This window comes from Phocoena phocoena, chromosome 6 (assembly GCF_963924675.1).
Source record: "Phocoena phocoena chromosome 6, mPhoPho1.1, whole genome shotgun sequence".
NCBI lineage: Eukaryota > Metazoa > Chordata > Mammalia > Artiodactyla > Phocoenidae > Phocoena > Phocoena phocoena.
In genome coordinates, this window is record NC_089224.1 from 66147102 (window position 1) to 66160328 (window position 13227).

At 37.4% G+C, this 13227-nt stretch overlaps 1 protein-coding gene across 1 annotated transcript in view; it reads left to right on the forward strand.

The window, feature by feature from the left end:
• CFAP95 (cilia and flagella associated protein 95) overlaps positions 1 to 13227 on the forward strand; it is an 82544-nt gene that overhangs the window by 24339 nt on the left and 44978 nt on the right. Inside the window, exons 3-4 of the mRNA XM_065879595.1 lie at positions 11855 to 11973; positions 12849 to 12917. Coding sequence (XP_065735667.1) covers positions 11855 to 11973; positions 12849 to 12917 — 188 coding nt within the window. The remainder of the gene's footprint in view (positions 1 to 11854; positions 11974 to 12848; positions 12918 to 13227) is intronic.

A 13227-nucleotide genomic window follows, 5' to 3' on the forward strand; every position in this document is an offset into this window, starting at 1 on the left:
TTGACTAACATAGTAGAATAGTATTTTGAGCACTACAATCTTACAGATGCTTCTAGCATTCAGATCTAAGTACCTGAAAGAGGCATATGGATCAAATTGTTGTAAATGGAGTAATTTTAAATGTCAGTGCAGGAGAATCACTTACACCAGGGAAAAGGAAGATATTTAGGGAGAGTGGGCTGTTGAGTCAGGGCTCCCTCTTGCTTCCTATCTCCATAATCTCTGAGTTTGGAGTTAATGCCACAGGTTCCAGCATTCTCTCCTGGATCTACTTTGGATTGTCTATTCCAATATCAGCACAATTGCATCTGCCTTTCCTGTTTTGGGAATTCTGTATAAATTTTGGCCAACTTGAGTGTACTTTCCTTATGCTGTAACTATGGGCTTATTAATTCTATCAAGTATCTTCTTTGTCATTTATAGGGATTTGGAACATGAATGAAATGAGACATCTGCCATTTTGATTCCATTACCCTCCTTTGCAACTCTTTCTCTATATCAATAATCATGCCCTAATTTAACTTTTAGAGAAACTAGATTTTAATATTTCATGTATATCAGTTTGCTCAAGCAGGTAACTGTTAGGTTGAACAAATGGCACTCAAAAGGTGCAATCACACACACACATAGACATACACACACACACACACACACACAGACACACACATTCTTTGCCTCCGTTGTCTATTCACCCTACTTTGTGGAATTAGTTCTTTCTCTACCCCTGGATAAGATCTTGTGCAATTTCCATAATTTTTATGGTCACTCTCAGATAATTAATAGTCTTTTGGTCACATTTCAATAATTAAAATATCTCATCAAAATGATGAATTTTATTTAAGGTTAAAGATTTTCTTCTCCTCCAGCTAGAGTCTGCTCCAGGCCAGGGAAGTCTGCAGAGGAATGTGTGTGTAGAAGGAGGGTTAGCTGATTTTCTATTTCTTTGCTTAGTCTGCTCCGTCCTTCCCTCAGACAACTAGACAAATAAAAGGCCCTCTTGTGATTATTCTACTAATATTAATTACTTAACTGAGACTGCTTCTGTGACAAGCAGTGGTTTTGTTATCTGAAAGTGACCAGAAGAAAATATGGCACTTGTCCATAATTTATCTCTTCTAGGTGCAGGGAAAGAACCATCCCGTAAAGGCTAACTGGAACTGGCAGTAAAGAAAAATAATGAAATTATTTTTTGCACCCCGTAAGTCTCAGTTGTTCAAAATAATGACGGGAAGAGGGACTCTCTGCTTCTCTTGGATCCTTTAAATAATCTGTATGTGGTACTACTGTGTTCACTTAGACATGAAAGTAGAGCCACGAAAACAGAAAACAGGACAAAACTACTGCTGAGAAATAAGAATAGCCTTTTGGATGATTTTTAAAGGTAAAGACTTTTAACAAAGTATCTGTATTACTTTTTGATGATGACTTTTTTGGCAGTGGTAGGGGGAGTGCTGTTTAACAAGATAAAATAAGACTCTTCCTCAATTATGACTGAAGATCTAAGATAAAAGATGCCAACTTCTCCATTTCATAATGAGAACATGCAGAGCATTTGGGCGGTAACTGGTTTTGAAACTCTTGATCTCTCATCCACATTGAAGGTTAAAAAAAAAAAGGAAAAAAGAAAGAAAATGTTGAAATTGAAGAGACCTGGATGAGAGTATTTGGAATTTGGGGGAGTCATTTGGAGGGGTGTACATGCTGGGTCCCATCCCTCTTGTCCCCACTGGCTGGGGGTGGAAGCATGTCCTGCTCATCAAGCTATAGTGTGGGGCCTGAACATTATCAGACAGGCAATTTGATAAATGTTCCCCTGAAGTCAGGGGACTAGGTGGATTGGGATCTGACTTGTTCCTGAAGCAGCCTGTGGCATCAGAGGGGAGACTTGACTTGAGAATTACCTACACTTCTGTCAGTATGGGTCAGAGGAGCATGCTTTCAGGGAACCCTATAGGGAAGCCAAAAAAGAAATGTCAATTGGGCATCATTTGAAATGAATCTTGCCAAGAGAGATTCTGCCAGGGGGTAAGTCATCCTCAGCACAAAGAGGCTGGTTACACTCAAATGTGGAAATTGAGGGGAAGCCCTAAGTGACTTGCTCTTTTCCTGTACCTGTTACCCAGGTTATATGTTTACTGGGTTTTCTTTTTTTTAAAAATAAATTTATTTATTTTTGGCTGTGTTGATAGACTTTCTCTAGTTGCGTTGAGCGGGGGGCTACTCTTCGTTGTGCTGCATGGGCTTCTCATTGTAGTGGCTTCTCTTGTTGTGGAGCACGAGCTCTAGGTGCACAGGCTTCGGTAGTTGTGGTGCACGGGCTTAGTTGCTCTGTGGCATGTGGGATCTTCCCAGACCAGGGCTCGAACCCATGTGCCCTGCATTGGCAGGCAGATTCCTAACCACTGTGTCACCAGGGAAGTTCCTGGGTTTTCTTAAGTGTAGCACATATAGGAAGAGTTCATCTTGGAAGATTAGAAATTGGGACTTAAAAAAATTGATACTCAGGAAAATGGGGAAAAGAATGATATCATGAAGTGCACATCCTATACACACATTAGATATCTTTTATATTACCATTTGACTCAAAGTAGATTTTATTATGCAAATTAAATGGAAATTTTAGTGATTAGCCTGTGAGTTGGTGCTGTGTTAATTTAGCTATCTCACATATCAAATTGCCAATCTCCAGTTTGTGATATATATATAAAGCCCCAAAGACTTTTAAACATATGGAAGTGCTTTTATAAATTATCCACCCTATGTCAGGTTATGAACATTTCTAGAACAAAGTGATTTTTTACATTAAGATGGTGTAGGATTAGGTTTGCCTATGTGCAACAGAAACCAAAAATCAACAGTGGCTCTGCATATAAGGTTTTATTCTTTTATGTAAAAAGTCTAGAGGATAGCAGGCCAGGACTGGTATGAAATTTCCATAAATTGTCAGAGACCTACTGCTTCTAGCTTCTTGCTCTGCCATCCCTTGTGTAGGGCCCAATATGGCTGCTGGAAACCTGTCATTATGTCCACATTCCATGCAGCAAGAAGAGAAACAGAAGCAGGACCTTTCCTGGAGGTTGTATATATTTATTCCATTTATGCCCTGCTGTCCAGAACCAGTCACTGGTCATATCTGTGTATAAGGGAGACTAGAAAATGTAGTCTGAAACCTCACGGGCCCAGCTAAAATTTGGGTGTTCTATTATTGATGAAGATGGGAAGTCTAATATTGGGGGATAACATTTACCTCTGATACAGGAAAGTTAACAGGAGGTTAAGAGTGGGCTCTGTCTTGTTTATGGTTTCCTTTGCTGTGCAAAAGCTTTTAAGTTTCATTAGGTCCCAGTTGTTTATTTTTGTTTTTATCTCCATTTCTCTAGGACGTGGGTCAAACAGGATCTTGCTGTGATTTATGTCATAGAGTGTTCTGCCTATGTTTTCCTCTAAGAGTTTGATAGTGTCTGGCCTTACATTTAGGTCTTTAATCCATTTTGATTTTATTTTTGTGTATAGTGTTAAGGAGTGTTCTAATTTCATACTTTTACATGTACCTGTCCAGTTTTCCCAGCACCACTTATTGAAGAGATTGTCTTTTCTCCATTGTGTATCCTTGCCTCCTTTGCCATAGATCAGTTGACCACAGGTGCGTGGGTTTATCTCTGGGCTTTCTATCCTGTTCCATTGATCTATATTTCTGTTTTTGTGCCAGTACCATACTGTCTTGATTACTGTAGCTTTGCAGTATGGTCTGAAATCAGGGAACCTGATTCCTTCAGCTCCATTTTTTGTTCTCAAGATTGCTTTGGCTATTCGGGGTCTTTTTTGTTTCCATACAAATTGGAATCTAAGGAAAAAAAAAAAGGTCATGAAAAACATAGGAGTAAGACGGGAATAAAGACACAGACCTACTAGAGCATGGACTTGAGGATATGGGGAGTGGGAAGGGTAACCTGGGATGAATTGAGAGAGTGGCATGGACATATATACACTACCAAACGTAAAATAGATAGCTAGTGGGAAGCAACCACATAGCACAGTGAGATCAGCTCGGTGGTTTGTGACTGTTTGGAGGGGTGGGATGTGGAGGGTGGGAGGGAGGGAGACGCAAGAGAGAAGAGATATGGGAATATATGTATATGTATAACTGATTCACTTTGTTATAAAGCAGAAACTAACACACCATTGTAAAGCAATTATACTCAAATAAAGATGTTAAAAAAAAAAAAGTGGGCTCTGGAGTCAGATGGCTTCTTACTGATTCTTAGCTCCACCACTTACTAGGTTGTAACTTTGGTCAAGAGTTTACAGTTTTCCATGTCTTTATTTCCTTGGGTGTAAAGTGGGGATAGAGTTTTCATGAGCATTTAATGTGAAGACATTTAGAATGGTGTCTGGCCATGTGCTCTTGTTATTACCATTATCCCCATGATTTATTGCAACTCAACTAAGCTACAGCCAGGATAGCCTCTGGGTTTTATTTAATACTCTAGCTCTAGAACTTAGTAGGGTGCCTGGCACTTCAGAGATATGGATGGATGAATGAATGAAAGAGTCAGACTGCATGTTTTGAATTGTGGAACTTCTACTTTTCTCTCTAGTTTAGCTGGGCATTACTTTATCCCTTTCAGCCTCAGTTTTCCCTTCCTTAAAATGAAGATAAACTATGCCAAAGGTCCTTCCTTTCTCCCTCCAGATCCACTCTCCACCCTTCTCAACCCTGCTCTGTGCCAAGCAGTGTGACCTTTATGGGTTGCATCAGTGAGCTTTTTTGCCCTCTGGCCTCCTGTGAATTGCCAGGAATTGGCCTTTGGAAGGCACTGCCAGTTGATCAGCAGTGGGAGGAGAGTTGGCTTGGACATTTATTCCTGTGATTTCCTCCCTGCAGGGCCATGGTTTGGCAGTGGCTGTATGCTATGGATTGAACATTTGTATCCTTCCCAAATTCAAATGTTAAAATTCTAACTCCTAGTGTGATAGACTTAGGAGATGGAGCATTTGGGAGGTGATTAATTCATGAGGGTGGAGTCCTCATGAATGAGATTAATGCCCTTATAAAAGAGACACCAGAGAGCTCCTTCCCCACTTCTGCCATTGTGAAGACACTGTGAAAAGATGGCTGTCTATCAGCTAGGAAGTAGGCACTCACCAGTCACTGCTAGTGCCTTGATCTTGGCTTTCCCAGCCTTCAGAACTGTGAGAAATAAATTTCTGTTGTTCATAAGCCACTTAGTCCGTGATATTTGTGACATAGCCAGAACAGACTAAAACACTGTGTCTGTTCTGAAAGCCACAAGTATCAAGTGACCCTCTCTTTACAGCTGTAGATCATTCTGGGTTCCATAACTGCCCTACCCTATGCCTCCCCAATATTGCTGTCTTCAGGGTGCTTCATCATTGTTTGTTTATTTTCTGAATTCTGGCCACACTTTTATAAATAGATTCTTTATTAAACTCTCTTCATTCCCCATTTGATTTTTCTTTTCCTTCCACCATGATGATTGATATACAACACTCAGGGTTGCTTTAAGTATTTAGGGGAATAACATATATAAAGTGCTTAATATGGTGTCTGATACAGAATAAGCAGTCAATAAACTTAAGAACCACTAGTGCTGTTATCTATTTCCTTTTCATACTCATTATTTCAGTTTGGCAATATTTTTGTTTCATATAATTTTCAATGGTGTTGATTGATTTACTGAAATATTTTACTGTCAAAAATGATGAGCTTCACAGAAAGAGAGACAAAATGAAAAGGCAGAGGACTATGTACCAGATGAAAGAACAACATAAAATCCCAGAAAATCAACTAAATGAACTGGAGATAGGCAACCTTCCAGCAAAAGAATTCAGAATAATGATAGTGAAGATGATCCAGGACCTCAGAAAAAGAATGGAGGCAAAGGTCGAGAAGATGGAAGAAATGTTTAACAAAGACCTAGAAGAATTAAAGAACAAACAGAGATGAAAAAACAATAACTGAAATGAAAAATACACTAGAAACAATCAATAGCAGAATAACTGAGGCAGAAGAACGGATAAGTGACCTGGAAGACAGAATGATGGAAATCACTGCCAAGGAACAGAATAAAGAAAAAAGAATGAAAATAAATGAGGACAGCCTAAGAGACCTCTGGGACAACATTAAACACACCAACATTCACATTAAAGGCGTCCCAAAAGGAGAAGAGAGAGAGAAAGGACCCGAGAAAATATTTGAAGAGATTATAGTCGAAAACTTCCCTAACATGGGAAAGGAAATAGCCACCCAGTCCAGCAATCGCAGAGAGTCCCAAGCAGGATAAACCCAAGGAGAAACATGCCGAGACACATAGTAATCAAACTGACAAAAATTAAAGACAAAGAAAAATTATTAAAAGCAACAAGGGAAAAATGAAAAATAATATACAAGGGAACTCCCATAAGGTTAACAGCTGATTTCTCAGCAGAAATCCTATAGGCCAGAAGGGAGTGGCACGATATATTTAAAGTGATGAAAGGGAAGAACCTACAACCAAGATTACTCTACCCAGCAAGGATCTCATTCAGATTCAATGGAGAAATCAAAAGCTTTACAGACAGGCAAAAGCTAAGAGAATTCAACACCACCAAACCAGCTCTACAGCAAATGCTAAAGGAACTTCTTTAAGTGGGAAACAAAAGAGAATAAGAGGACCTACAAAAACAAACCCAAAACAATTAAAATGGTAATAGGAACATACATATTGATAATTACCTTAAAAGTGAATGGATTAAATGCTCCAACCAGAAGACACAGGCTGGCTGAAACAAGACCCTTATATATGCTGTCTATAGGAGACCCACTTCAGACAGAGGGACACATACAGACTGAGTGTGAGGGGATGGAAAAGATATTCCATGCAAATGGAAATCAAAAGAAAGCTGGAGTAGCAATACTCATATCAGATGAAACAGACTTTAAAATAAAGAATGTTACAAGAGACAAGGAAGGACACTACATAATGATCAAGGGATCAATCCAGGAAGAAGATGTAACAATTATAAATATATATACACCCAACATCGGAGCACCTCAATACATAAGGCAAATGCTAACAGCTATAAAAGAGGAAATCGACAGTAACACAATAATAGTTGGGGACTTTAACACCTCACTTACACCAATGGACAGATCATCCAGACAGAAAATAAGGAAACAGAAGCTTTAAATGACACAATAAACCAGATAGATTTAATTGACATTTATAGGACATTCCATCCAAAAACAGCAGATTACAGTTTCTTCTCAAGTGCACATGGAACCTTCTCCAAGATTGTTCACATCTTGGGTCACAAATCAAGCCTCAGTAAATATAAGAAAATTGAAATCATATCAAACATCTTTTCTGACCACAACACTATGAGATTAGAAATCAATTACAGGGAAATAAAACATAAAAAACACAAACACATGGAGGCTAAACAGTACGTTACTAAACAACCAAGAGATCACTGAAGAAATCAAAGAGGAAATCAAAAAATAACTAGAGACAAATGACAATGAAAACATGATGATCCAAAGCCTATGGGATGCAGCAAAAGCAGTTCTAAGAGGGAAGTTTATAGCAATACAATCTTACCTCAAGAAATAAGAAAAATCTCAAATAAACAATCTAACCTTACACCTAAAGGAAATAGAGAAAGAAGAACGAACAAAACCCAAAGTTAGTAGAAGGAAAGAAATCATAAGGATCGGAGCAGAAATAAATACAGTAGCAAAGATCAATAAAACTAAAAGCTGGTTCCTTGAGAAGATAAATGAAATTGATAAACCTTTAGCCAGACTCATCAAGAAAAAGTGGGAGAGGACTCATATCAATAAAATTAGAAATGAAAAAGGGGAAGTTACAATGGACATCACAGAAATACAAAGCATTGTAAGGGACTACTACAAGCAACTCTATGCCAATAAACTGGACAACCTGGAAGAAATGGAAAAATTCTTAGAAAGGTATAACCTTCCAAGACTGAATCAGGAAGAAATAGAAAATATGAACAGACCAATCACAAGTAATGAAATTGAAACTGTGATTAAAAATCTTCCAAGAAACAAAAGTCCAGGACAAGATGGCTTCACAGGTGAATTCTATCAAACATTTAGAGAAGAACTAACACCCATCCTTCTCAATCTATTCCAAAAAGTTGCAGAAGAAGGAACACTCCCAAATTCATTCTAGAAGGCTACCATCACCCTGATACCAAAACCAGACAAAGATACTACAAAAAGAGAAAATTACAGACCAGTATCACTAATGAGTATAGATGCAAAAATCCTCAACAAAATACTAGCAAGCAGAATCCAGCAACACATTAAAAGGATCATACCCCATGATCAAGTGGGATTTATCCCAGGGATGCAAGGATTCTTCAATATACGCAAATCAATCAATGTGATAAACCATATTAACAAATTGAAGAATAAAAACCATATGATCATCTCAATAGATGCAGAAAAAGCTTTTGACAAAATTCAACACCCATTTATGAAAAAAACTCTCCAGAAAATAGGCATAGAGGGAACCTACCTCAACATAATAAAGGCCATATATGACAAAACTACAACTAATATCATTCTCAATGGTGAAAAACTGAAATAATTTCCTCTAAGATCAGGAACAAGACAAGGATATCCACTCTCGGCACTCTTATTCAACATAGTTTTGGAAGTCCTAGCCATGGCAATCAGAGAAGAAAAAGAAATAAAGGGAATACAAATTGGAAAAGAAGAAGTAAAACTGTCACTGTTTGCAGATGACATGATACTATATGTAGAAAATCCTAAAGATGCCAACAGAAAACTACTAAAGCTAATCAATGAATTAGGTAAAGTTGCAGGATACAAAATTAATGCACAGAAATCTCTCTCATTCCTATATGCTAACAATGAAAGATCAGAAAGAGAAATTAAGGAAACAATCCCATTCACCATTGCAGCAAAAAGAATATAATACCTAGGAATAAAGCTACCTACGGAGGTAAAATACCTGTACTCAGAAAACTATAAGACACAGATGAAAAAATCAAAGATGACACTATCAGATGGAGAAATATACCACGTTTTTGGATTGGAAGAATCAATATTGTAAAAATGACTATACTACCCAAAGCAATCTACAGATTCAATACAATCCCTATCAAATTACCAATGGCATTTTTTACAGAAGTAGAACAAAAAATCTTAAAATTTGTATGGAGACACAAAAGACCCTGAATAGCCAAAGCAATCTTGAGGGAAGAAAACAGAGCCAGAGGAATCATACTCCCTGACTTCAGACTATACTACAAAGCTACAGTAATCAAGACAATATGGTACTGGCACAAAAACAGACATATAGATCAATGGAACAGGATAGAAAGCCCAGAGATAAACCCACGCACCTGTGGTCAACTGATCTATGGCAAAGGAGGCAAGGATACACAATGGAGAAAAGACAATCCCTTCAATAAGTGGTGCTGGGAAAACTGGACAGCTACATGTAAATGAATGAAATTAGAACACTCCCTAACACCCTACACAAAAATAAACTCAGAATGGATTAAAGACCTGAATGTTAGACCAGACACCATAAAACTCTTAGAGGAAAACATACAACACTCTTTGACATAAAACATAGCAAGATCTTTTTTGACCCACCTCCTAGAGTAATGGAAATAAAAACAAAAAGAAACAAGTGGGACCTAATGAAACTTCAAAACTTTTGCACAGCAAAGGAAACTATAAATAAGATGAAAAGACAACCCTCAGAATGGGAGAAAATATTTGCAAATGAATCAATGAACAAAGAATTAATCTCCAAAATATATAAACAGCTCATGCAGCCCAATATTTAGAAAACAAACAATCCAATCCAAAAATTGGCCAAAGGCCTAAATAGACATTTCTCCAAAGAAGACATACAGATGGCCAAGAGGCACATGGAAAGATGCTCAGCGTCACTAATTATTAGAGAAATGCAAATCAAAACTACAATGAGGTATCACCTCACACCAGTTAGAATGGGCATTATAAGAAAACCTACAAACAACAAATGCTGGAGAGGTTGTGGAGAAAAGGCAACCCTCTTGCACTGTTGATGGGAATGTAAATTGATACAGCCACTATGGAGAACAGTTCTGAGGTTCTTTAAAAAACTTAAAATAGAATTGCCATATGACCCAGCAATCCCACTACTGGGCACATACCCAGAGAAAACCATAGTTCAAAAAGACACATGCTCCCCAATGTTCATTGCAGCACTATAGACAATAGCCAGATCATGGAAGCAACCTAAATGCCCATCTATAGACAAATGGATAAAGAAGATTTGGTACATATATACAATGGAATATTACTCAGCCATAAAAGGAACGAAATTGGGTTATTTGTAGAGACGTGGATGGACCTAGAGATTGTCATACAGAGTGAAGTAAATCAGAAAGAGAAAAACAAATATTGTATATTTACGCATATATGTGGAATCTAGAAAAATGGTACAGGTGAACTGGTTTGCAAGGCAGAAATAGAGACACAGATGTAGAGAACAAACGGATGGACACCAAGGAGGGAAAGTGGGGGTGGTGGTGGTGGCGGTGGGATGAACTGGGAGATTGGGATTGACATATATACTCTAATATGTATAAAATAGATAACTAGTAAGAACCTGCTGTATAAAAGTAAATAAATCAATAAAATTTTAAAAAATGATGAGAGCATATCTAAGGTTAATTTTGGGGTCAACCTTATACCTTAAAACAAAATGATACCTAGTAATTTTTTCCCTAAAAGATAATGTCTTATTTTTCGTTAAAGTATAAAATATGAAGCCCAATACAGTGTCCCCTGCCATTGACTTGTGAACTTTGGAATCTATGAGGAAGAGTAGTTGAGCTAAGAGTACAGGAGTCAGAGCTAGGAAATTAGGCTTGGAGGCTGGTGATTTAGAAGGTTGAGGTCTTAGGGGGCAGTGGTCATAGAAGCCTAGGAGGAGACCAGGGAGCCAGGATCAGAGACTACAGTTAAAATTGCTTTGTATAGGATGGGTTCTTAGTTTTACAGAGCCTTTTTATACTTAACAAAAATGGACCAAAGGAATTTGACTCTAGCTATGATACTCTTGCAGCTGAAGTCTCCAAATTTCTAAACAGTAGTTTATCTTTTCTGAACAAATCTAGTGGAATTAATGTGATCTTGGGCTTCATTGGATGTCTTAGGGAAGCTAGTCTTCAAATTTGGAGAAAGTAGTTGGTTTCTCGGTGGTGGTGAGTTCTGAATCTCTGCTGTGAACCTCCACATTTGTGGTCTTCTAGAGTTTTGTATGGGAAGAATATTGAATCCTCAGCATCCATTTTTTTCTGAGATCCTCTAGATATTACCATGATGCTTCTGCAATTGACTTTAGTACACCCTGTAATTATCAGGTTTTTCTCATAGTGATTAATTGCTTGATAATTCATTGAATTATCCTCTGTGATAGATAATGGATAATGATGATGGTTTCTGAAGTCCTATGTGATTTACAAAGTGATTGGTACATTTTCTTACTTAGAGAAGTTAAAATATACTAATCTTGAGAAGGAAATAGAAAGCAAATAAGCACTGGAATGTAGTTGAATGCGGTACTTTCCATTTCATGGAAATACCAACTTGATTTTTATTTTCCAACAAAACATAGTAAAGAATTGCCACTTTCACATATTTATGATGTAATCGTTGACTGCTTTGGGACATTTCTTATTTTTTAATGTTAATGGAGTCAACAATTAAAATCAGAATGTACTTCAGAAATATATTTTAATAACTGAGCATTTGTGGCAATTCATTTATTTTCCTTGTATGCGGCTTTTATTTTTCCAGATTTGGATATCAGAAACACATGAGAAAATGGCACAAGTTTGTTTAAACACAGAATTGGCTGAAATAAAGAGCAAGGCTTTATTGAATGAGGAAACGATGAGCTCTGGAATTATTGAAAGGTATGCTTCATACTGTCCTTTGCTTAGAACAGGCACATTCAGGAAAGGGTTTATATAAGTAGTGAAGAGGTATAGTGGCCCCAGGTACATATTACAGGACCACATCAAGCACAATGAACACATCTCAAGCTTCCATGCTTTCTGTTCATGCTGTTCCCTCTGTTTGGAATTCCTTTCCCTTGTTTGTTTGCCAATCAGCACTACGCATTCTAGGTCCCTCTAAAATGTCATTTCCCGTTTACACATTGTTTTCTGGTCCTGGTTCTGACGACTTAGGTTTGAACCCCATCTCCACAATTTACTTGTGAAAATTATGCGGTATCTATAATCCTCAGTTCATAAAATGGGAATTATGAAAGTATCTACTTTATAGGGTTGTTTTAAGTTTAGATGAAAAGTATGAAATGTGCATAAAAATACTGCCTGACATGCAGTAAGAATTAGGTAAGCTGTCATTAATCAGAATTAATTGCTCTCATATTCTTGCTCTCTGAGCATTTTGTTTATGTTCTACATAGCAGTTGGACTTACATTCAAGTTATTTATATGAAAGTGTTTCCTCTGAGATTGTTCCTTGAGGGTAGGAACTGTTTCTTAGTCACATCTGTAGTCCTGCAGCCTGGCATAGCGCCTTTCCGTGGAAATGTGTGACATAGACTTCATCTTGTATTGTAGTTATTGGACAAAATGCTGAAATTTCTTTCCATTTACTTGCTGGGACATTTTAGTTTGCAAAGTGCATTAAAGTTGCAAACATGGAAATCCTTTAAAAATATTATAATAAAAATTCAGCTCCCAAATTAGTTTTATATAGCTCTGAAAGTTTATAAATATCAACTTGACATGTTTTCTAAAAATTGTTATCTTGTTTCCAGGGACACTGGATTGCCAGCCACAGGTTTTGGAGCTCTCTTTCCTAGACACCCATCAGATTGGTACGAAATGTTCAAAATGTTTGTAGTCCCTAAACTGCTGCAGATTGCACAAAATGTTTCTTAATGGTTCAGGAGATTTGTTTGCAGGGGTGAAGGAGTGAGGGGTGAACCAAGGTCAACAAAGTGCCCTTTATGTGCCATCTTACAGACTTCTTTCCTTTTTTTAAAAAAATTGTGTTTATTTTTTTCCAACTTATTAATACCAACAAACCTGTTAGAAGAAAAATAGATTATCATTTAAAAACAATTATAAACAGTGATATGTGTGTGTGTGTACAAAAAAATCAGCATTAGACTTCTTTCCTTTAACAAAAGTTTT